General features: G+C 43.8%; 1 protein-coding gene and 1 long non-coding RNA gene across 3 annotated transcripts; one reads left to right on the top strand and one right to left on the bottom strand.

Annotated features, from left to right (window-relative positions):
• Positions 1 to 51: 51 nt before the first annotated feature.
• On the bottom strand, positions 52 to 1,652 carry LOC135173449 (uncharacterized). Of its 2 annotated transcripts, XR_010301338.1 has the most exons (3): positions 1,450 to 1,652; positions 1,044 to 1,182; positions 52 to 926 (listed from the first exon to the last, which is right to left on the bottom strand). It is a non-coding gene; the product is annotated as an uncharacterized LOC135173449 (long non-coding RNA). The 2 variants fall into 2 exon arrangements; XR_010301337.1 differs by having other exon boundaries at positions 52 to 1,182.
• On the top strand, positions 1,108 to 9,633 carry CRHBP (corticotropin releasing hormone binding protein). Its single transcript, XM_064140374.1, has 7 exons — positions 1,108 to 1,188; positions 1,648 to 1,741; positions 2,376 to 2,533; positions 4,543 to 4,753; positions 5,958 to 6,106; positions 6,849 to 6,966; positions 8,789 to 9,633. Exons 1-7 carry the CDS (start codon positions 1,108 to 1,110, stop codon positions 8,944 to 8,946), a joined length of 969 nt encoding a protein of 322 aa, XP_063996444.1. The 3' UTR covers positions 8,947 to 9,633.
• Positions 9,634 to 24,897: the final 15,264 nt, after the last annotated feature.

The following is a 24,897-nucleotide window of genomic DNA, read 5'->3' as shown; positions in this document are numbered from 1 at the left end:
TTCAAGCCAGGTACATGAAGACAAATTAATTCAGCCTTGGTTCATGCAGTAATTAATCATTCAGTTATTTAGTCACTGTTCAGCCAATAAGTTGGGTGAAACAGTAAGCACATGTTTCTGTTCACAAGTCCTGAGTATGAAATTAGAAACAACAAACTTAAAGATTTGCAGCTTTGGGTTGTATTTTAAGTTTGACCAAACCAAAGTGTCAATTTGACAGCAAAACACAGCACAGAAAGAGACATTAGCAAGAAGCCCGAGATAGACATATGATTATATGATTCTATGATGGTTCATCCTGGATCAGAAGAAAACAAGAATATACTGGATTTTAGTACTCTTCAGATTTATGAATTTTCATTCCCAGATTCACCTTTTAAAGGTCTCTCTCAGATTTCCCTTGAGGATCAGGGCTGGAGTAGTTTCAGCTGCTGTGAAGAATCTGCCTTTGGGAACCCCAAGTTTTCTCATTTATGTGCAACAGCTATGTTGGCAGCGAGACCTGTCTGGTTTTACTGTGTACTTGCTGCAGATGCAGGACCTGGAAGCCAGTGTGTCATCCAACATCACAGGGGATGTTGGCCCCAGGCTGTAAGCCTGGCTGAGATGCAGGTGCACCCACCTGGGCCTGGCCAGTAGGATGTCACAGAGCATCAGGAGGCAGGCAGCAAGCCCTGCAAATTCAAATTGCCTCAGGACTGGAAAGAAGAAGAGGAGGAGTGAGGGATTCTCCCCATTCCTCACTTTAAAATAACTGGAAATAAACACAAGTTCCCCAGCTGCACAGGAATGGGCTCTTCTCCACAGTGCTTTTCAAGTCCACCAGATAGGTAAGTAGAAAAGACATCTGCCAGCCAGGGGAGTTCAACCAGCTTGAAAATTTGTGGCAGTGATTTGGACCCTTGTCATGCCCACACACTGTGTCACTGCAAGAGAAATTCAGTTACCATGGGTTACCCTATCAGTACGGGGACCAAGTGCCTCCCCTCCCGACAGCTCTATAAAAAGAATCTCTCCAAGATACCCCAGCGGTTCCTGCCTACCAGTGCGGACCGGCAGAAACTTGGCCACGGGGAGAGAGAGAAGGCTGCCAGAGGAGGTGTCAGCATGCCGTCTGCTTTCCAGTTTCAGTGCCACTTCGTCCTCATCTTCCTGGCAGCCTCCAGGGGGGAAACCAGATACCTAGAGGTGAGCAATGGGGTTGACAACTAAAGCACCTTACTGTGTTTTTAGTTTCTGTCTTCTAACTTGCACTCGCAGCTCTTAAGCATGATGCTTTTTTCCTCTCTCATCTCCTATCTTTACTCCTCCTACATTTAACCTACACCTGGGTAACATTAATACAAGAGTTCCACCACCTAGTCATGTCTGCCCCCCCCCCCCCCCCCCCATTTTTTTGTCCTGCTTTTTCTCAAACTTGCATTTTTGCTGAGGGTTTAAGAGACTCACCGTGCACTGAGCTGCTGGGCTTACTTCATAGGTGCCAGACTTGTTCCTTTCGGTCGGCAGCTTTCTGACTGAGCTCTTCCACAGCTGCACTGTTCTGGAGGAGGGATTTAATCTGCGGGTGCCTGTGCTCGAGAGGTGCATAGAGTGGACTGCATTTCACTTTGCCCCAGTCTCTTCTTGTCCTCTTTCCTTCACCAGGTGAAGGATGCCGGTGAAGATGAGCCTTTTTTACTCCTCAGTGGAGATTTGAAGCGAGAGCTGTCTGCAGGGCAGATCTACCGACGGTCACTCCGTGAGTTTCTTTGGTCTTCTGGCAGGGAACTATGTAGGTGGGATAGTTATGGGGGGGGGACCTGGGGCTCAACGAGGGGATAGGGGCTACTTGGGAGTAACAGAGCTGCAGACAGTTTTTGCAAGGAGGGAGAGAAGAAGTACAAAGTGTTATAATCTCAGAAAATACATGGCTGAGGTAGAGAGACTGAAATGAGGCTTAGAGTTCGGAGTTAGGAGTCCCCAGTAATGGGAGGAGGATGAGGACTATCCACCTGAATCCCTGGGCAGGCTCACATCCACAGGGGACAGGGAAGGTGGGAAAACTGTGATTAGAAAGAAATGTGACCAAACAGCACATTTGTGCACTTGTGCACACACACACACACACACACGAGTTTTCTCTCCTCACTCAGAGATGCTTCAGCATGTCATCTCCCCCACACCTCCCTGTTGTGCACTTGTGCTCACACCTGTGATTATTATACATTCTCTGATGCTCAGCAGCTACCTCCTTCAGCTGGGTCTCCCTCACTGCCAGCCTGGTCTTAGCACGGGAGTCTCTCCTCACTCCCCATTTCCCTGCATCACAGGAGCTGGTGCTGCGTCTTCCTCCCAAGCAGGCTGAGGCAGCAGCTCTGTGTCATTTTCTCCAGGCTGCATCGACATGCTGAGTACAGAGGGGCAGTTCACCTTCACTGCAGACCAACCGCAGCTGCACTGTGCCACTTTCTTCATTGGGGAGCCCGAGGAGCTCATCACGATAGACTACGACTTTGTAAACATCGACTGCCAAGGGGGCGATTTCCTGAAGGTAAGAAACTGGCAAGTCCTGCTCCCCTTCCCCTGCTCTCACCTGGCATGTGAGACATTCATTACATGTGGAAGGGCCTAGCGAATGCATGTGTGCCTGTGTGTGCAGAACAGGCTTTCTGAAAGTAGCTGTTTCTTGGGCGGCTGTTCCTCCTGCTTCAAATGCTCTGGGTACGTCTCCCCTCCCCATTACCACCCTTTTAAAGCAAAGTTAGATGCAGGCTGAGGGCTTTCCTCTCCAAACTGCATTGCTGGCTCTTCTGAACTTTTCCACGAGCACTCTACTGAGTGTTTATACCTGGGGATCAACCAAAAAGTTTGGTCAGTACAAGCTGAGCCACTTAGCCCTTTTAGGAGGATTTTCTCATTGCACTATGAATCAATCACACAAGCCCTGCAGACTTTGCTGCAGCTCTCTGAATGGCTGTTACTGCTCAAGGACCTCCACTCACAGGCTACTTAACATCAGCTGTTAATGAGTGGAGCACTGCAGACTTTTATGCAAACGGTCCCACTAGAGCTTTACGGGATGTTGGCACTGATCAGAAAGAGGTTCATGTCTTGAAGCCCCTTATATTTCAGTATCAAAAAACTTTACCAGCACATTTTGCTTATGTGCAGATCAGAATTTGGTTCATGAAAGGAAGGGAGGCTCAACAGCCACTGGCTGCTCCCTTCAGCTTTATGTTGTGGTGGCTGTGCACAGCACAGACCCTATCCTGCCCAGTGGAGAGCTAACTCCAGGGAGGAAGATTATGGTACCTAATAGCAGCCCTTTTCTTGCCTCCCTGCCTTAAAGAGATTCCGTCTCCCTGCTTGATTTACCTTGGGGAATCTGGTCCCTCTATTCAACTCCCCTGTTCGGGATCTCTCCTCACATCACTACAGGCAGTCTGATTTCAGCCTCATGTGCCTGCAAAGATTTTGTGCCTAGACTTATAGCCATCTGTGAAGGCTAGAAAAATACCAAGAAATCTTTGAGCTTTTATAGAGGTTTTCTTCCTTTAGTCATGGAGCCCCACTTTCTACATTAGACTACTGTATTTACACAGGCAGCTTTACCCTAGTGCAGCCTGAGCACCTACATCTCATTACTTCAGAAAATAATACAATTCTGTCACATCCAGAGACTGATCCTGCAGCTTTTCCATAAGGAAGTCACATATATGCTCGCATTAAGACTACAGGATCGGGTCTCTGGATTTTTCAAACTGTTGACTGAAGCATAAAAGAAATTCCTAGGTAAGGGTGGCTAGGAGGGAACTGGAACAGCAAGGCAGGCAACTGCACAGCTAGGATTGAGTTCATGCAGATTTGTAGCTCCAACATGCTTCTTACACATTTTGCCAAAGACAGTGAGAGAAAACTGTTGCTCTTTTTCCTGTGTTGCTGCTTAACCAAGTAAGCAGAATTTGTTTGACTTTCTAGTGATTAGGGTAAGCTGAAAGAACAGACACAGGAGAGAGAGCAGTACATCTGTCAATAATTCCTCCCCAAAGCTGTATTGTATTCCAATACCTCTGGAAAGCCTTTTGGACCATTAATGACAAGCTGCAAAACATGGATGGTGGAAAATTATGGTCAAATCAATGGACTTAATGCACAGAGTTTGAGAGAGTGACTTATCTCTCATTTGACTTCCAGATCAAGCTGGTCAAAAACTTCTCTTAGTAACAATGAAATTACAATAGTAAGAAATCTTTAAAACTATGCAAATATGATGTTGTTGGATCAAAAGGAGCTGCTTCTGTCAGGAAAAAAAAAAGTCACCAAACTTATCACCAAAAGGAAATAAACATAGCATGAAAGTATGTGTGTATCAGTCTCCTAAATAAGGATTGACACTTGAATGATTAGTTAAATACTAGGGAACTGATACATGCAAAGAATGTTTTGTTTTGATTGGTGGCTTTACCTGGTGTCAAAATAAAACAGTATCTTTAATGTTTCTGTTCTCTGCTAATAGAGTATTAAGCAAAGACCTTGTTTTCAATTTTTGAACCCCTGTAGGTGTTTGATGGCTGGATACTCAAAGGAGAAAAATTTCCCAGTTCCTTAGACCATCCCCTTCCCACTTCCCAAAGATATGTGGACTTCTGTGAAAGCAGCAATATCCAGAGGAGCGTCAGGTCATCGCAGAATGTGGCAATGATCTTCTTCAGGATTCACCATCCAGGCAATGGATTTACTGTCACAGTCAAGAAAAACACCAACCTCTTCCGTAAGTCTGTGTTCCATGCCATCAAATGGGCTTGAATTCAGGGTGGGAAATGATCTGAACATATTGGTTTGCATTGAATTCTCTCACTGGCGTTATCTGCACTGACAGAGCTCCAGTTATGCCAGCAGAACAGCATGCTCCTGCATGCCAGGGGATTTGGAGCAGGCTCAGTGTGTGTCTTAAGAGGAAAAAAAAAAAAAAAAAAAAGAAAAGAAAGTGAAGCAAAGTGAAGCATAAAAGATAACTTGGGCATGGCTTCAATAATCAGGACCAGAAGGCTCTTCTTTTCAAAGAGTGTATTCTCCAGTCTAATACAGTCGAGTTCCAACACAATTTACTTGAATCAATTGTATTAATTTAGAGAGTTTAATCTCAACAAGTTCTAGATCTGGATGAATGATGGGGAGGGGAAGGAATAAAAAAGTTCAACAGCAAGTCCAGTGTAATGAATAGTTATGTGATAGCTATGAGTGAAGTATGCACCCAAGGGATCTATTTACAAGTTATTTCCCTAAGCCTGTGAACTGGCAAGGCACAAATCATGGCTACTTTCATCACTTTCCCAAGAGCAGACAGAGCAATTATTGTTCAGTGCAGTCTGACTCATCCACCTCACCATGTAGTGGACAAAGATGATGGCACGTTTGCCCTGTCTTTATTGTGAGCTGTTTGGCCACAAGCCCACAAGCTGGGTCTCCATGATGCAAAGGGCTTCATGCTGCAATTGTTGTGTGTAGCTGCTGGTCTCTAGGTCTGTGTGGAGGATCTTTTGGGCTGCAAATGCAAGTAAGTTACTTCCTTAACTGAACTGTGAGGTTTGAACTTTGAGATAAAATCAGCACGTACTTGCTCTAGTTTCTGTGAGATATTTTGCAAGGTAAGAAACTCCAGTTAAAAGGAACAGAGTAGAACTTAAGAGTTTGCTAGCAACATTGGGTGCTAACCACTCAGAGCTAAACAAAATCTCTTCATTCCTCTTTGGCCTCTTTCAGACTGGCAAACACATAAGGGATGTGAGCTCCCCCATTGACTGCCTCATGGGCAAGGAAATTTTAGGGAACCCCAGAAAATGTGACATGGAAACATTTCAGCATTTGGTTATGACTTTCAGGAATTAAAAATATATTCTCTGTTATTACTGAAGGTACTGCTACATACAGTAATGACTACACAACTAACTCTTGTACCTTCTCCCATGCGCCAGCTTGCAATGTCATCTCTCAGACTTCTTCAGGAAGGTTCACCATGGTCATTCCTCATCAGCACAGAAACTGCAGCTTCTCCATAATCTACCCAGTGGTGATAAAAATATCTGATCTTATCCTGGGACATTTAAATGGCCTCTTTTTAAAGGTGAGTTGCTTGTTTCCTTAGAAATTACTACCATGTGCAGTTTTCTTGGCTATAGGAGAGGGAAGGGAGTGAAGTAGGGATAGCCTGTGGCAGGTGTGCCTCAGCCAATGTGTGCACAGACCGAGGACTCTGGTTTCCCCCCAGGCACAAGAGCTGCGCCTCTCTCTGTCATTATTGCCTCTGTAGTGTTGCAGAGGAAAATGCACCTATGCAAAGTGTCATTAATGCAGCATTAATCTTCAGGAAAAGAACACTTGTGGGTCTAATATACAATAAGCCATTGTCATCATTAAAAAAATACTTTCTCAAATTCCTGCTTTAATTAAACTTTTCCTGAATAGTGTATTTTAGCAACATTTATTGCTTAAAAATAAGTAAAGTGTAGTGCAACTTCAGTTCCTGCCAGCCAGATAAGTATGGGCACACGTGCAGCCCATGCATATACTAATATCTCCAAGCATCCAGAGTCAGATTGCTTACCTACACTAAAAGCAGCTGAGTCAACACCTTAACTACTTGTCTGTTATTTTCAGAGCCTACTTAGGTTTCTTTAGTATTCCTCTAGGAAGTTAACTGATTAATGTCAAATTGAAGTAGTTTTGCTCAGGATGACACCAGCCTGATTTCACCCAAGTTTGATTACAGAAGACTTCTAAAACCTACTCTTGGCTGTAATCATGTTGAGAGAACTGCTATATTTTGTAGATAAATTATAAACAACTTTTAATCTCTGCCTTTTAAGAAACCATCAGTTGGCTGTGCAGGAGTCGGAGACTTTGTAGAGCTGCTAGGAGGAACTGGCTTGGACCCATCCAAGATGTTTCCACTAGCTGATCTCTGTCACTCCTTTCACGGGTCTGGTAAGAGCTTCTTCCACTTACCTTCATGTGATAAAATAATTAACCATAAGAAGTCATGCAGAGTCCTCACTTGTAGCAGAACATGAAAAGCTAGGACTGTGCTAGCTGGCACCTGAGCTGTCTCACACAGCACACCCATGACTACCTTCACTGGCGCCGCAATATTCCCTATAGAAAGGTTATCTGTATATTTAAAATGCTTGTCTGATGACATGTATGATTATCAGAATGTCAACAGATAAATGAGGCTGGAAATTCACAACAATTTAAGGCAAAGCAATTACATTTTCAGTTAAGGAGTTTTTCCCTCGCGTAATGTTCCCAAAGCCTGCTTTTCTACTGCAGAAGTAACACATATCCCAAAAGCCCCAAAGCTCCCACTCTCTGCTTTGAAACCTGCAGGAACTCTGAGTCTGTTTGACTATTCATGCCAGGTTGGTGACCTCTTTTTCTAATATTCAATACAGCAGAGTACAAAGTGTTGCAGCAATGTGACAGACTAGCCCCTTTGGCACCTGTGCTATTGTTTGGCCGTATGAATGGGTGCACCATAGAAATGGCATTTCCACTGAGCCGAAGAGCAGGATTGTGTCTGGTGCTACATCTCGTGGTGTCCCTTACTGGGAGATCACACCACATCTTAATTGACCAGGCACTCTTCAAAGGTTTTGCTAGCAAACACTGGTTCAGAGTTAATACGAAGTGCTACAATTAGAATAAAATGTGCTTTTCTGGTGGTGAGAAGGAGGAGAAATCCCTCCTTCATAGTTCTCACTCTCCTAATGACCCACCAGATTTCTCCTCCATTAGGAAAGGTGCTCCAAATTCCTTAACTGAAACAGGCTTTGCCAAAATCCTGCTCAAATGGTTTATCTAAAGCAGTGGGTAATGATGTGGTTGATTCCTCCAGAGCAAGTCTGTGGTGTGGGGCACCACCATTTAGTTTTGTCTTGGTGGGACTGTCACATGCCTTTGTTACTGTGAAGAGCTCCTTTTATACAAAACCATTCATCCCTCTAACATGAGAAATTTTGATATCATTGGCATTCTGCGGGAGGCTGGTGGAGGTGAGATCGGGGTACTGACGAGTCGACTCAGCAGCTAGCAACACAGTACACTTTATTAAGCCAGTGCAATTGCTTATATACTCCTTTAGAAGAGGTGTGCATGATTAGTTTGGGGCTGGCACAAGTGGACAGTACAGACTGGTTCAGAGTTATGTGTAAGGTACATATAGGTTGCCCTGTATCAAAAAACCTGCGGTGTCCATCCCAGGGGCTGGCAGGCTCAGCCCTCTGCAGCTGTGTGTGGGTTGCTCACTGTTTACAGCTTAGCTTCCTGAGCCAGAAGCGGTCTCGAGGACACTTCCCAGCACAGGTTCTCATGTTTACCAGCTCATGTCCTGCTAGCGGGAGAATTCTCCCACAATCATTGATTTTGAATCTCTCCAGGATGGGTGCCATTACTCTTTCCCACCACTCCTGGTACCTAACAGTAGCATACCATTCTCTAGTGCAAACACATACAGACCTCTGCATCATCTCTGTGTATAAACAAGACTGCAGGGGAAAGGGAGGTGTGTGGATTTGCACGGACAGATGTTACAACACTTGACAATACACAAGCCATTGTACAGCAAAACTAAGAAATCCCAAAGAAGGTATTCAGCCAGCAATACTATTGCTGGCTGGTCATGACTACCCACAGATTTGCTGTTTCCATAGTTGTATATCCTGGTGCTCCATAATTCTCAACACTATACATCTCTTTTTCCTCTGTCTCATAAAAATGTACATTTACATTTCCTTTTTTCCCAACCTAGCCCAGATGAAGATTGGCTGTGACAATACCGTGCTGCGAATGGTTTCCAGCGGCAAGCACGTCAACCGCGTCACATTTGAGTATCATCAACTCAATCCACAAGAAACAGAAGACAGAAAGGAGAACAGTATTGAGGAATTCTGCTTTCCAAGTATCTGAGAAACCAGGACACAGTTCCACACAGCTAATGAAAACAATGTTCTGGTGCATTAAGAGAAGTTTCTATTTTCCTTTAACACGCTGATATTATCAAGCCTTTCTAGGGTACAAGCATATTTCTTTTTTTTCATATTAATCAGTCATTCCCATGAGCAAGCAAGCAAAAAAAAAAATCAATATATTAATCTTTATCATTATCATTATATTTTTTTCTGCAGTATTTAAGCTCATTTATCACATCCAAAATCAATAGCAAGAAGAGAAGATTGTATTCCCCATACAAATATTGTTAGAAAACCAGACATACACACTCTCTGTCCATGGAGTCTGAGGACATATGACATCTAAAAGAAGTATAAACTCCATGCAGCTTTACCCTTTTATATCTAGTATGAAAGAAAAAAAAAAAGGAAAGAAGGAAAGGAAGGAAAAAGGAAAGGAAGAAAGGAAGAAAGGAAGAAAGGAAGAAAGGAAGAAAGGAAGAAAGGAAGAAGGAAGATGGTGGAATACACTCTCAGCTTGCAAGAGGAAACCCAGCATTAGTGTGTGTAAAAACTACTGGTTTATTTATGACTATAAATGTACTATTTATTTCTAATGACATGTTTTTAATAAAAATTTATAGCATGGAAAACTTCCCTACACAAATCCAAACATAAATAAATGCATTCAAAGAGTTGGCAAAAATGTTGTTGGTGGTGTATTTTTCTGAAGAGATGTATTAACATTCTGGTTAAACTTCCTAATTCTTCTGCAGCTTTTTGAAAACTGCAATTTTTGAACATATGTTGCTGTAAAACTACAGGATACTACTGAAGCAGCACTATGAGCGGAAACTTGGTTGGTGCATTGATACCTGCACATAGAGTACCTCCCAGCTGTACACTTACTGGCACCTTCCCAGCTTAAGGTTTTTGGTTAGGTGTCCTGCTGACATGTGGAGGCAAGTATATACAAATGTAGATTAATTTTTCCAGACATCTGTTGATCTGAACAAAGAGAAGGTAAGCCTGGAGAGCTCTAGGAAGCTTAGTGCAGGATGACCATCATTGTATTCTGGCTCAGAGGGAGGCACAAAGACTGATTCATGGTATCACAGAATACATCCTGCTGAAAGAGACCTCAAAGATCATCCAGTCCAACACTCAACCTAGCAATGAAGGGCCGAAACTAAACCATGTTCCTCAGCACCAGGTCCATACACTGCTTAAACACCTTCAGGGACAGTAACTCCACCACTACACTGAGCAGACCATTCTAATGTTTGATAACCCTTTCAGTATTTCCTAATATTCAGTCTGAACCTCCTCTGGTGCAGCTTGAAACCATTTCCTCTAGTTCTGTCACTTGACACCAAGGAGCAGAGGCTTCACCCTCCTCGACCCAACCTCCCTTCAGATAGTTGTAGAGAGCAATGACATCTCCCCTCAGCCTCCTCTTGTCCAGACTGGACAATCCCAGCTCCCTCAGACACTTCTTGTAGGTCATGTGTTCCAGGCCCTTCATGAGTCCCATTGCCCTTCTCTAGACATGTTCCAGCACCTCAATGTCCTTTTTGTAGTGAGGGGTCCAGAGCTGAACTTAATAGTCAAGGTATGGTCTCACCAGTGCTGATTCTTGTGTTTTCTTGGAGTGCTGCCTGAGAATACAGAGAGAAAACTGTTCCTTCTCTGATAATGCTATTTACATCGGAAAAGAAACAGCTCTTTAATCCAGCTGCATGCCTGAGACCTTCAGCACTGATTTCTGTCCCTTAATCTCAAAGTCAGTCACCAAAGCTCAAATGCCTTGAGTATTCAGCAGCTCTGAAATTAATCCCCACCAGACTATCCCTCTGTAGGGTCTTGGAAGCCCAGTTTTGATGATTGTCTCAGGAGCAAAAGGATGTGTTTGGTACCGTGGTCAGACTCAGCAAGCTCTGCAGGCTATGTTTATGGAAAACGTGGGGACTGTTTTGCTCTGTGCCAAAAGAAAAAATCAGACAAAACTGCTGCTAGCTACCCTAAGGCATGAATCAATCCTGACTCAGGGCTATGAGTAGGGGGTCCATGGCCACCACATTCATACTCTGGCCCCATGTGTCCCACTATGGGCTTTCTGAGCCCCCAGAGTGGTGCCGGCAGTGTTGGTACAGCTGCTTAACACCACAGACATCAAATCAGGGGGCAAGGGGAAACAGGACTCAATTAAATACACTTTTCTGAGGAAACTGAAGGGTCTCTGCTCCCCAGCATCTGACTCAGCTCATTTTCTCTGGGTGCCTGTTACTGTCAGGGTGGCCCTAACCATGTCTACCTCCACCAGCCTTTCCTGGATACCCTTCAGTGAACCATGGCTGGGCAGTTTGGGAATAAGCTCACAGAGTCCTATAACACTCCTATATCACCTATTCACTTGCCTACCTTCAAACTGGAGAGGGATAGAGGTTTAAAATGCTTCTTCTTGGTCACTAAGAAATGAGGGAGTTGAACAAAGTATTTCGTGTTCAACAGCTCAGGCCTAGATCACCAATGAAGATAAATCCACAATCTCTTGCTTAGTGTAGTTTCATAGTGGGGTTTAACACTTTTCAGCTTTTTCTTTCAATCCTAATGTGACTTAAATACCTCCAAAACACCAGGGCCTTGTAGAAAAGATACTTAATGTTCAGAGATTTGAGAATTCTCCTTCCAGAGCATACAGAAATGGGCTCTTTTACAATGAAAACTTAATGTTACAGACAAAGGAGAATGAAAAAAAAATGAACTGACTAGAGCAGAACCATCTACTGCTATTGCAAAATGCTTGAGAACATGTTAGCTTTCCTAGAACTAGCTGTCTCTTCACCTCCTCCTTTTAACCAACACAACTTTAGGCACTACCATAAAGCTCATAATTTTCCACTCTGCCATTTTGGAAGAACTCAGACCTCAACCAGCTAAGCATTCTTTGGTCTATGCTTTAAGCTCTATCTCATGCAGAGTATCAATCTGTGTACCTTTGTTTACACAGGCCCTTGTCAATTCAGGAATTGCAGAACTTCAGTCACAGGTCAGCTCATAGATGTCAAATACTGCAGCTGCTCCAGAGTGTAGTTCTAGAAAAGCAAGGAAATAAATATCCACATGGACAAAGGAAACCATAGCAATAAAAGTACTGCAAGGAGACAAAAAAATAAAGTCAGCTGAAGGCTTGTAATAGGAAAAACTAAACAAAACCAAAACACAAGAAGGCAGGAAGATAAATACTTTTGTAATATTAATATCTGTTGAAAGAAGCAAGAAAATAACTTATCAGTTAACAATGAAATCATAGAATCAACCAGGTTGACCTCCAAGATCATTCAGTCACACAGTATCACAGTATCACAGTATCACCAAGGTTGGAAGAGACCTCGTCCAACCTATCACCCAGCCCTGATGATTACAAGAGCTGGAAAGCCTCCTAAAGATAAAAAAAACCCAAACAAACAAACAAAAAAACCAAGCCCCTAACAATAAAAATGGAGTAAATGTGTTTGGAGAGGCACTGTATGGAAACAGCAGTTTTGAGAAGTATCCAGGATTTAGACACTGACTTCTGTCACTCAACACACAATTACCAAAACTCACAATTAAAGTTAAAACCCACAAAACTGTCAGGAGAAGATGTGAGTGACAAGCTTAGTGCAGACTTTGATGTCTGAGAATGAACCAATTTTCATTATCATTTTGATTTGGCATCACTGCTTTCTCCTAGAGAAGTGACACACAAGGTGACATGATACTGCAACAACAGTACACAGCATAGGACTGCTGTAACAGGTTTGGAAAGGGAACCTCTAAACTTGAGCTCATGGGTCAGACAATATTCAATAATGACTGAAAAACATTTCAGTGCCACAAAAACTACAAAGGAACCTAGGTTTAAAAACTGTTGTTTGGAGAAAGAGAGAAATCATCAATTCTTAGTGGAATCTCAAACTTGGAACAACAGAGGGATACATTTCTGCACTAACATGAAATTCAAGGGGGGTGTTCAAAGAAAATAACAAAGTAAGTTCCAAAGGAGTCTGAATTTCCCACCTTAATTAAGATTCAGTGTTTAAAATTCTTCTACTTAAAGACCATGCAATAATTTTCAGCTTAAATATTATTTCCATCTTTACCCAGTATAAAAAGAAATAAATCTATAACACTTGACTTTGGAATGGGCTGCCCAGGGAGGTGGTGCAGTCACCATCCCTGGAGGTGTTCAAATAAAGCTTGCATGAGGCATCTAGTGCCATGGTCTAGTTGACTGGACAAGGCTGGATGATAGGTTGGACTGGATTATCATGGAGTTCTCTTCCAACCTGGTTGATTCTATGATACTATGAATTTACTGGAGAGTGATAAGCCTCTGTTGTTGAAATTACCTATAAGAGAAGATGGAAATACTCTGCAGCTAGGAAGGAAAAAAAACAGAGCACTTGTTCCTATAGAAGTGTTCCATGGCATTTGAAAGCATCAGTCACCTGAAATGTTTGCCAAGAGTTTTCTGGCAATGAAAAAGGACCAATTGTCATAGATCTTACCAACACAGGACATGTGTCAAAAGCAGTGTAAAACAGGTCTTAGTACAGGAGTAGCTATCTTCTATGACAAGATAATACACACTTATTCAAGGTCTTTATGATTTTCAAGTGGGGACAAAAAAAGCAGCCCAGTTGTTCAGGAATTAAGGATAACTTTCGACAAGTAAAGCAGAAATGTTTTGTCAAACTTAGAATTGATGCCTTCAAAGGTAAAAACTCAGCAGAACCATTGGTGATAGCAAGATGTTAGAATGATTTTTTTGCTTTGTGAGGTGATCATCTGCTCCTCAAATTAGATTCTTTGTTCCTATAGCAGTTACAAAAAAAATCAGACATCTGCAAATCATATGTAAATCCCCACAATAATATTAAATATTTTTAAACTGAGAATTGTTCTGTAAAACTAATCTTGATATATATCTTAAACAATTGACAACAAAAATAAGCTCTCAGACCAAGAAGAGTGTAGTCTTCCTGAACGGTAGCCTGAACAAGTTTTAAAACACCACCTGAATTTCTCTTCTATGAGTAATTTCCTGAAATTATCCCTGCTTTCTCCGTAGGGGAGTTCTGCTCAGTAGTCAAGAAGGTGTGGCATGGAGGCTGAATCGTAATGGAGGTGAGCAAATAGTAAAGAAAGCAATGAAATTTTGCAGAACACATTAGGTGCTTGATCATATAACTTGTTTTCCACTGAGCATCCACTCAGGCAAACTTAAAATACATCTCTGGGGCCATCACACTGTTGTTGTAGGCCTGATAGGCCCAAAATAGGCTTGTATACGTGTGATGGTTTGGGGGTTACCCCGCCCCCCCACACTTTTGAATTTGCCCCAGCTAACTCAGACAGACCCTGGGAATATAGATGAAGCAATTTATTTACAGCTAGCAGAATTTACAAGCAGCTATTTACAATATATACAGTTATATACAATTATATACAGTTATATACAAAGGATAAACAGTATAAAAGCACAACTCCCCTCCCAGAAACCTAAGTCCCCAGGAGGGGCTTTTAAACCACCCCAACACCTCCCCCGGCCCTCTCAACCTTACCCCAGTTCTCAGGAAGAAAAGAGGTGCAGCCAAGAGGTTAGGGAGCAAGGTTAGTAGGAGCAGGGTTAATGAGATGTGACCAGGTCTAAGGCAAAAGCAAGAGTGAGAAACAAAATGGAGAATGTTTTCTTCTTCTTCCCAGAGTTCTCAGCGTGACTGTGAGAGAAGTAGACACAATTGTTTTTCATTTCACTGCCCGTTATCTAGTTCTGTTACCAAAACATTCTAGCTTGCTTCAAACTAGCACAATCCACCCCTTGTCTACTTCGCTCAAAGTATCGCTGAGAATTATCCAATCTAATCTAAACCAATATTTACACTAAAACAATATATACATGTTCAGTTCACACTTCAATCAGATGTAGGTGATTCAAAAGCTCAGAACAGGGACTCCCAGATGATGTTGGGTTCGTGCTCACGTATTGTAGATTCTATTGTAGATTCTCTCAGTGTTGGGCACCGATGTTACCTAGAACAGAAAACTCCTAACAGCTTGAATTTAAACTCTCTCAGCTAAGGTTAAATTTCTCTGTGGAATACACTGGATTTCACCATTCTCCTGCATTACCCAGTATGTATGACCAGGACCCTCAGCAGAAACCACCCCTTGGACAGGTTTCCCTTCTCCCGAAGGAGAAAATACCCAAACAGTTTTCCCTAACAGATTCTTCTCATGTACAACAGGAACTTTATCACCGTCTACTGTTTGGACCAAATCTGATTGTGCAGGTCCTGCTCTGTTTACTGAACCTCTACTATTTACCAACCAAGTAGCTTGTGCTAAATGTTTGTCCCAGTTTTTCAGAGTTCCACCCCCCATGGCTTTTAGGGTGGTTTTCAGCAAACCGTTGTAGCGCTCAACCTTCCCTGAAGCTGGTGCATAGTAGGGTATGTGATAGATCCATTCAATACCATGCTCTTTGGCCCAGTTTTTCACTAGATTGTTCTTGAAATGAGTGCCATTGTCTGACTCGATTCTTTCTGGAGTTCCATGTCTCCACAAGATTTGTCTCTCCAAACCAACAATGGTGTTACGTGCAGTAGCATGTGGAACTGGATAGGTTTCCAACCATCCGGTGCTGGCTTCTACCATCGTTAGCACATACTGCTTGCCAGAACGAGATCGAGGTAAAGTGATGTAGTCAATCTGCCAGGCTTCACCATACTTGTACTTTGACCATCTCTCACCATACCATAAGGGCTTGATTCGCTTAGCCTGCTTAATAGCAGCACAAATGTCACAGTCATAGATGACTTGGGTGATAGCATCCATGGACAAGTCAATTGACCTATCACGAGCCCATCAGTATGTTCCATCTCTGCCTTGATGTCCAGATGAGTCATGGGCCCACCGAGCTAAGAACAGCTCACCTCGGTGTTTCCAATCAAGGTCAATGTCAAGTTCAGAGTTGGTATCAACTTGATCAATCTTAGCAGCTTGATCTGCCTTCTGATTGTGGTGATGTTCCTCATTGGCTCTGCTCTTAGGCATGTGTGCGTCTACGTGCCGCACCTTCACTGGAGTTTTCTCCAGCCGTGCATCAATGTCCTGCCATAGATCAGCACACCAAACAGGCTTTCCTTTCCTCTGCCAACCATTCTTCTTCCAGTCCTTCAGCCAACCCCATAGAGCATTGGCTACCATCCACGAGTCGGTGTAGAGGTAAAGGATAGGCCAATTCTCACGTTCAGCCACATCAAGAGCAAGTTGAACAGCTTTTACCTCAGCGAACTGACTGGATTCTCCTTCGCCATCTTTCGTTTCGGTAACTCTCCTGGTTGGACTCCAAACCGCTGACTTCCATCTTCGCTTGTTCCCAACAAGACGACAGGAACCGTCTGTGAACAAAGCATAGTTCTTTTCCTGATCAGAGAGATCACCATAGGGAGGAGCTTCCTCAGCACGAGTTATTTTCTCCTCTGGAGGTTTGGGACAGTCTGTGCCTTCCGGCCAGTTGGTGATCACCTCCACCAGACCAGGTCGGTCAAGATTACCCATTCGTGCTCGTTGGGTTATCAAAGCCATCCATTTAGACCAGGTTGCATCTGTGGCATGATGTGGTGATGAACCTTTGCCCTTGAACATCCAGTTAAGAACTGGCAGTCTAGGAGCTAAAAGCAATTGTGACTCAGTTCCAATCACTTCAGAAGCTGCTTTCACTCCCTCATAGGCTGCTAGAATCTCTTTCTCAGTTGCGGTGTAATTTGTCTCTGAACCTCTGTAACAACGTCCCCAGAAACCAAGTGGACGACCACGTGTCTCATTTGGAGCTCTCTGCCAAAGACTCCAAGTTGGGCCATTGTCACTGGCAGCCGTGTACAGAATGTTCTTAATGTCCGGACCAGATCTCACAGGTCCCAAGCCCACTGCATGGACTACTTCTCGCTTGATCTGATCAAAGGCTGCTTGTTGTTCAGGTCCCCACTCAAAATTGTTTCTCTTACGAGTCACATCATGCAGAGGTTTGACAATCTGACTGAAACCAGGAATGTGTAGTCTCCAAAATCCCACCACACCAAGAAAAGAAAGTGTGTCCTTCTTACTGGTGGGAACTGCCATGGTAGAGACTTTGTTGATCACATCCTGAGGAATGTAACGGCGACCATCCTGCCACCGCACTCCCAGAAACTGAATTTCTTTGGCAGGTCCTTTGACCTTGTCTCTCTTAATGGCAAAACCTGCTTGCAACAGAATGTCAATGATTTTGTTACCTTTCTCGAAGACTTCCTCAGCAGTTTGGCCCCACACAATGATGTCGTCGATATACTGGATGTGCTCTGGAGCTTTACCTTTCTCCAGTGCATTGTGGATGACTGAGTGACAGATGGTTGAGCTGTGTTTCCACCCCTGAGGCAAACGATTGAACTGGTACTGGATTCCTCTCCAGGTGAATGCAAACTGAGGCCTGCACTCCTTTGCTATGGGAATAGAGAAGAAAGCATTAGCAATGTCTATGGTTGCATACCATTTAGCCTCCTTCGATTCCAGCTCGTACTGGAGTTCCAGCATGTCTGGCACAGCTGCACTCATGAGTGGCGTCACCTCGTTGAGGGCACGAAAGTCAACTGTCAGTCTCCAGTCGCCCGTAGGTTTACGCACAGGCCAGATGGGACTGTTGAAAGGTGAATGAGCTTTCTCGATGACAGCCTGACTCTCCAGTTGACGAATCAGCTGATGAATGGGCAACAAAGAGTCACGGTTAGTTCTGTACTGCCTGTGATGAACAGTTTGAGTTGCAATTGGCACTTCCAGGTCCTCTATGTCATGATGTCCCACAACTGCAGATTCATCAGAAAGTTCAGGTCTAACAGACAATTTCAATTTATCATCCTCAATCTCTACAGATGCTATTCCAAAAGCCCATTTATGACCCTTAGGATCTTTGAAACAACCTTGTCTCAAAAAGTCAATTCCCAAAATGCAAGGCGCATCAGGACCAGTTACAATAGTATGTGTCTTCCACTCTTTACCAGTTAAACTGATCTCAGCTTGTATCTTAGTTAACTCTTGAGATCCACCAGTGATTCCAAAGATAGAAATGGACTCTGTCCCTTTGCAATTAGATGGCAATAAAGTACACTGAGCACCTGTGTCAACTAAAGCCCTGTATTTCCGAACTCTTGAACTGCCAGGCCACCTAATGAATACATTCCAATAGATTCGGTTCTCTCCACTATCCCTTTCCTCCTCCTGGCTGGAGGCAGGGCACCCCTAATGCTGAACATGGCATGTAGGGTGCACACAATGATTGGTGTTGTTGCGAGAGGAACTGCAACTGTTGGAACAATTGCAATTGCTCTCAGGAGCTGAAGAAGTGACAGCTACTTTTCTGGCATTGCTGCCTCTGTTTCTGCCACTCTGCAGATCCTTGACCCTCTTTGAAAGAGCTGAAGTAGGTTTACCATCCCATTTGTTCATGTTCTCACCATATGTGTCACGCAGAAGTATCCACAGTGACGCACGTGATTGCTGCTGTCTGGGTGGAATTTGTCTCCTCCTGGGCTGGAATTGCCTTGCAGGAGGTGGGCGTCTGTTCCTGACTGCAGAAACATTCACCCATTCAGATGATGCAGGAATGGTATCTTTTACCAGATTGGTAATGTTTTTGAGATCCTCCTTCAGTTCTTTCATGCTCTCCTTAATGCCATCTCTAATCTCTGTACCTAGAGTTTTTATGGCAGAGACTAGACCAGAATGTGACAAGCTGTCCTCAATCTGCCTGAGCTGATCAGTGAATTCACCAACAGTGAAAGATCTTCCATTATCACTCCTTGCTAGGAACTTACTGGCCAAGATGTTAGCATAGGATGAAGGAGCAAGCTTAATCAGCTTCTTCATGAGACCTGTTCCCAAAGGAATATCGTCAGGCTCATGAGTACCATGATCTCCATAAAGCACTTCCTTCACAGCAAACTCCTTCAGAAGCTTAATTCCCTGCTCAACGGTGTTCCACTTCTTGGCAGCCCATGGCAAATCATCTCGGGAAGGATATCTCATAGCCACAGCCAACAGAAGGCGTGTCCACAAGCTAACCCTACCAAGAGGACTTGCCAGGTGTTTGTCCACTCCACTCTCCTTAGTGAGTGGTCCCAGCTGCTTGGCAGACTTGTCTCCTACCTGCAGAGCATTAGCACCAATGCCACGGCATCTCACTAGCCAGCTTAGGATTGGCTCACCTGATTCCCTTGTGTATTCCTTCCTAACTTCCCTGACCTCTCTGAGTGGATCCTTTGAGCCTTGGATGTCATCTTCCTCCTCTTCTTCCTGTTGTTCTGGTGGTGCCGGGCCTAACACAATCTTCCTCATAGCATTCCTAAACTCATTGGAACCATCCTCTCTCCTGGCAGCTAACCTCACAGCACTCCTCTCACTTGAGTATTGTTGTCTCAGCACATCTGAGATTGCCACGTTGGGCGCCAATAAAAAATGTGATGGTTTGGGGGTTACCCCGCCCCCCCACACTTTTGAATTTGCCCCAGCTAACTCAGACAGACCCTGGGAATATAGATGAAGCAATTTATTTACAGCTAGCAGAATTTACAAGCAGCTATTTACAATATATACAGTTATATACAATTATATACAGTTATATACAAAGGATAAACAGTATAAAAGCACAACTCCCCTCCCAGAAACCTAAGTCCCCAGGAGGGGCTTTTAAACCACCCCAACACCTCCCCCGGCCCTCTCAACCTTACCCCAGTTCTCAGGAAGAAAAGAGGTGCAGCCAAGAGGTTAGGGAGCAAGGTTAGTAGGAGCAGGGTTAATGAGATGTGACCAGGTCTAAGGCAAAAGCAAGAGTGAGAAACAAAATGGAGAATGTTTTCTTCTTCTTCCCAGAGTTCTCAGCGTGACTGTGAGAGAAGTAGACACAATTGTTTTTCATTTCACTGCCCGTTATCTAGTTCTGTTACCAAAACATTCTAGCTTGCTTCAAACTAGCACAATACGTCTTGCCTTGCCTAGGCATGACTTTCTGCTCCACCAGAGAGGCAAGCGCAGGAAACAGACACAAAAGAACCTGGCACACTGAGTCTGGCCTGCCCAGGGTCCTGTGGTGTAAGGTACACACACTTAGCTTGTGCCTGCCTAGTGCAAGGCCCCTGCTGTTCCCAAATCAGGGAAAAGTGAGCCTGTGGCTTTGCCTAATATGGCAAGGTTTGGCTAACTGCCGTCCTGGTTGGCTATTCTTGTGTCCAAAGGGCAGTTAATCTCTGCCCACATCGATAAAAAGAGATACCAGGGGAACAACCTGCTTTTGCTTCCCTGCTTTGCTTGCCTGCTCTTTGCTGTGCTCTCTCTGCTGTGCCCAGCCCTGCTGCTCTTGCACACTGCCTTATTGCTTGCCTGGTGAACTCCACTGCTGTGAGTTACCAGGAGCAGACCCTGGATGCCTGCACGCGATCGGCCTGTGTGGCCAGAGTGACATCATGCTGAGAGTGCATGACATCTGCCTTCTGCAACTGAAGGTCCTGCTTAGAATTCCTGGCCATACATACAGATCATCCAGAAGAAGCCAGGAAACAAGGTCAGAGACTGTGTCCTTTCCCTAGAAGCCAGGAAGATTCAAGTCTCAATGTCCAAAAAGACAGAGTCCCCCATGGGCACTGTCTGGACTGTGGCTAGCCCCAGTGAGTGGGTAATAATAATTTGTGAGTAAATGCTTAAATGCCTCTTTGTAATTCTCCATTGCCTGCTGCTACAGAGCAGAAAGAGCTTGAGCCCATCTAGTGGGCAAGCAGAATATTGACCACAAGTGGCATTTGGCCATAGGAACCTTCTCTTCCAGTTCAACTAATGTTTAGATACTTTGCTGGTTATTACTAGGTCTAGATATTAATCCACAGAATGTTTCTATGACTGTGTAAGAACCAAAATATTATTAAAATTAGTGGTCGGGGGTGGTGAGAGTTCTGAATAGCAAAATCAATAAACAATATTAATTTTGGAAAATATCATCTCAGATCAATTAATTTCCCCTCCGCAACACACACTGCAGCAGCTTTGCACATCAAGTGTATTTTATGCAACCTACAGGATCATACTATTTTGTGCACACAGGGCACAGAAGACTGAACTTTGTTGTCTCGTACTGGAATATATGCAGCACTGATTATGTAACAGAGATCAAATTAATTGTTAAGCACTTAAAGAAATCCTGCTTGTCTTCATGAAATGCACACTTCACAGAACCACAGAATCACATAATGCCAGAGGTTGGAAGGGACCTCAAAGCTGTACTTCTTAGGATCTAAAAGCTGTACTTACTCAGTTCTAAGCACAAGCTAAATTATACTTCAAGGAAGTGATTCATTATAGTCATTTTTATTCAGAGCCTCATTACTTCTGGTATCTAAGTAACTTTTTTGTTGATAAATTGGCACAGTTTTCACTTTTTTTTCCCCACTTTGCTTCTTATCTTTAAGGATCAGCAGAGACTAATCATAGCAGCTATGGATTCTGTAAGCGCATCATTTCCTATTAAAGGAAACGCGACGTATTACACGTGAGTCACTACAAAATGAAAAGTTTTCTTTATCTGTTCTCTTGAATAAAATTGGTATTCATGGTGCAGTGTCACTGCAAACTACCCTCAAACCATCAATTACAGTGTTGACTAATAGTTTTGTTTTGTTGTTTTTTTTTCATATAACTTTGCCCCTCAACAGAAAAGCAAGCAGAATTATCACCAGAATTTGCCTTTCATCTATACACTGATACTTGGTGCCCTTCTTTGGGACTCACACAGCGGTTTGTAGGACCCAAGCATGTCCTTCATGAAAAGCACATAATGCCTCTTTCGTGCAGAACACAATGGCTCACAGATGTCCCACCACTCACAGGCCCACCCCAGGTCTGACAGAAGTTTCTCAAAACATCTTGGTGCTTGGCAGCATTGCACCCTGACAAGAGCTGAGACACCCAGAGATGGAGGAGAAACATATTCTGACCTTCAAACTCACAATCTCAGCACCCTAGCTCTCCTTCTTCCCTGCTGTCACATCCTTGTCTCTGCCTTGCCCATGCTCCTGGAGATCCATGGCAGGAGACTGAAGTGTTACAGCATCCTGCATGAATCTGACCAACCTTTGCCAAGCAAGGGTTATCTCAACTCCCCTCACACATGAGATGTTCAGAATACGGACCTGCCTCTACCCTGGGACACTTCCTGTTGCTGGCAGTGAGGAGGTGCCTGGGCTGGCCTCTCTTCTGTGCATAAGAGCAACAGAAGCTGCTCTATCACCTGACTTGGCCATCAGGACCCACTGGTCTTGGACATATGCAGCTACAGGCAGGTACTGGCACATATGTAAATAAAATATGTAAAGCTCAGTTATTAAAAGATCTGGAGGCAACAGCAAAGGGTATGTCTGGGTATTTACCATATAACAGAAATAAAAATTACAAAACCATCACCATGGCAAGAGAGAATAGATCACAACAATTTGTCTGAAGAATAACTCTTCTGTCTTTGGAAAATTCAGCTTTAATTAACTGACAGCTATTGGCAAACAGCCTTCAATTTGGCTGAATTCAGACACCAAAGCTAGGTGATGATGCTTCCTTCTGACATTTTGTTCAGATGTCAGAGCTTCAGTTAGGTTGTCAGGGGAGCTTTCTGAGAGTCTTAGCTGATCCTGCCTTGCTGCCTCTGGTCACAAACGAACTGTGGTGGTGAGAAGGCTCATGAGGTGCTGGAGATACACAGCTCCACAACCTGCAGCTGCCACCAACTGCAAGCCACCAGAAGCAGGGGGACATGGATTCTACAGATCCCCAAACCCCTTCAGTATGGACCTAGGTGTGTGTGGAAACATAACCCCTCTGAGAAGGTTTCACACACTTTTTAATTAGGAAGCCTGTACTTACAGGGAATGGATGATACTCTTCCAATGAGTTTTGTGGGCCCAAGAACAGTGAACTAAACAAGCAAGTGCAAATAACTTTGTGGCTGCTATGAGAATAAAAGACATGACAAAATTAACAACATCTCTAAATAGCTCTAGTTTTCAACCCCCCCCTCAAAGGTAGCTGCTGGAGCCTCAAACCGGGCAACTCTTGGAGGGGATCTGAACACAGGCCCAAGTTTCTGGTTTCTCTTAAAAATATTTTGGTTTGGAAGTCTGGCTTTTTTGTGAGGCAAAGAAGATGGATAACATGTGCTTAACTCTGACAAATTTTAATTAGAGCTATAGTAAATTCTCTTTCAGTCAGGCCCAATACCACAATTAATTGGAAGCCACATAAAGTGTCCCAATTGAAGAGATAACCAAATGGGGTCTCTGACTGTTTAATTACTCAAGCTTCTCACTCTTGGGAGACTGTGCAGGCAGTCTCTTATTGTATAAAAGTTGTGATGTCTTCGGGCTGCTGTATGCTGAATTAAATACAGCTAAATACACTGGGTTAAAATACACTGGGTTCCTTTACACAGAGAAATGAAGAAAACTAGAAAAGACCAGCTTAGGGGCAGGAAGAGTTGAATCCTCACAATGACAGGCAGAAAATAAGTAAATCTAGGAAGCTTTTCAGAGCCATCCCCACATAACACAGTCCAATCTTAGTGCAACATCAAAGTATGTGGCTGTCTTTGGAAGATTAGTATTGGCTGATCCATTTTCGAGTACAGCAGTATCAGCTCTACCTGTCTGAATAGAATACTTTTTAAGTTAGTGTCAGAGACTGAGATAAACAATATGTCCCAATATCTCAGGGGAAAAAAACAAAAGTGTTTTGAGCTAGGTTTCTGAGCAGTGCTAAGTGAGCATCCTGTTTGTGCTCACTGTCCCGAAGTTCTCCTCTTGCATGAGCTCAGGCCCCCAGGAGCTCCCCAATATGCAACAACTGGACAAGAAACCAGCCAAGGAATGCAGAGTGAGCTTGCACAAGCTAACATGGGACCACCTGCCTGACTGCTCAGCCTGCATGGACTGAAAGACCACCCCACTCTGGACCACCAGAGCTGGAACTGAGCTCCTGTCACCTAACACACATAGGAGGTGAAGGCTTTCTGTTGTGACAGGCGATGCTGATTCTGAGCCACCTACAGTCTAGCAGCTCCTGATCTATCAACAGCTGCCAGCACGTCGGAGAAACCGGCCGGACAAGGGGGGGCTCAGTTCTGGAAACGCCCTACCACACTGAGCATGCTCAATACAACTGGACAGTGGGCCTGGCTAAGCAAATCACTCCTGGAAAATGCTGCGTGCTTCTCAGGAAAACATGCATATTCAATGAGGCAGCCAGGGAAAAGACGAGAAGCTTCCAATCTGCAGACAGAGCACTCCCCACCCACTCTCTTCAAATGGACTTTCAGAATGCCGCATGACTCTGGGGTGACCTTTCTTCTCTCTGTGTGTGGGTATTTCTTTTTTTCTTTTCTTTCTCTTTCTCTTTCCCTCTCCTCATCCCTCCCTATTCTTGTGTGTGCGTGTGCAATAAAACTAGCCTATGCATTTGACACCATTTGTGCCTTAATTCTGTGTCCGAGAATCTGAACCTCCCCTATCTGGGACTCCTCTGGACTGGGACAGTTAGAAATAGATTCCTCAAGAACACCATGGAAATTGCTGTGCATTTACTATGTTGAGAGTGTGTGGGAGGTGTGTGTGTGGTTATTTTTTTGTTTTGTTTGTTTGTTTTTTAAACCCAGATAATGTAATAAAATAAAATAAAATAATTTTTTTTTAAAAAGAGACTTCTTCATTTTCAGCCCATCTGATCTCTCAATCTCTACAGCAGATGGTACAATCTTATGGGAAGCTGAGGAGGCAGTAGAAATGCTGTTTAGATGATCCACTCTAAAACGTAGAATGGGCTAAGTCAGATCTTGGGAAATTTGCCCCAAAGATTTTGTCTG

The sequence above is a fragment of the Pogoniulus pusillus genome, chromosome Z (genome assembly GCF_015220805.1).
Source record: "Pogoniulus pusillus isolate bPogPus1 chromosome Z, bPogPus1.pri, whole genome shotgun sequence".
In the NCBI taxonomy this organism is placed as follows: domain Eukaryota; kingdom Metazoa; phylum Chordata; class Aves; order Piciformes; family Lybiidae; genus Pogoniulus; species Pogoniulus pusillus.
This window is presented reverse-complemented; position numbering and strand designations above follow the sequence as displayed.

What these genes read in the sequence shown, in the direction of transcription:
- CRHBP (XM_064140374.1), top strand. Translation starts at nt 1,108, where the DNA reads ATGCCGTCTGCTTTCCAGTTTCAGTGCCACTTCGTCCTCATCTTCCTG. An exon ending in AAGGGGGCGATTTCCTGAAG is followed by an intron (nt 2,534 to 4,542) that starts GTAAGAAACTGG and finishes GAACCCCTGTAG; the next exon opens with GTGTTTGATGGCTGGATACT. An exon ending in TCACTCCTTTCACGGGTCTG is followed by an intron (nt 6,967 to 8,788) that starts GTAAGAGCTTCT and finishes TTCCCAACCTAG; the next exon opens with CCCAGATGAAGATTGGCTGT.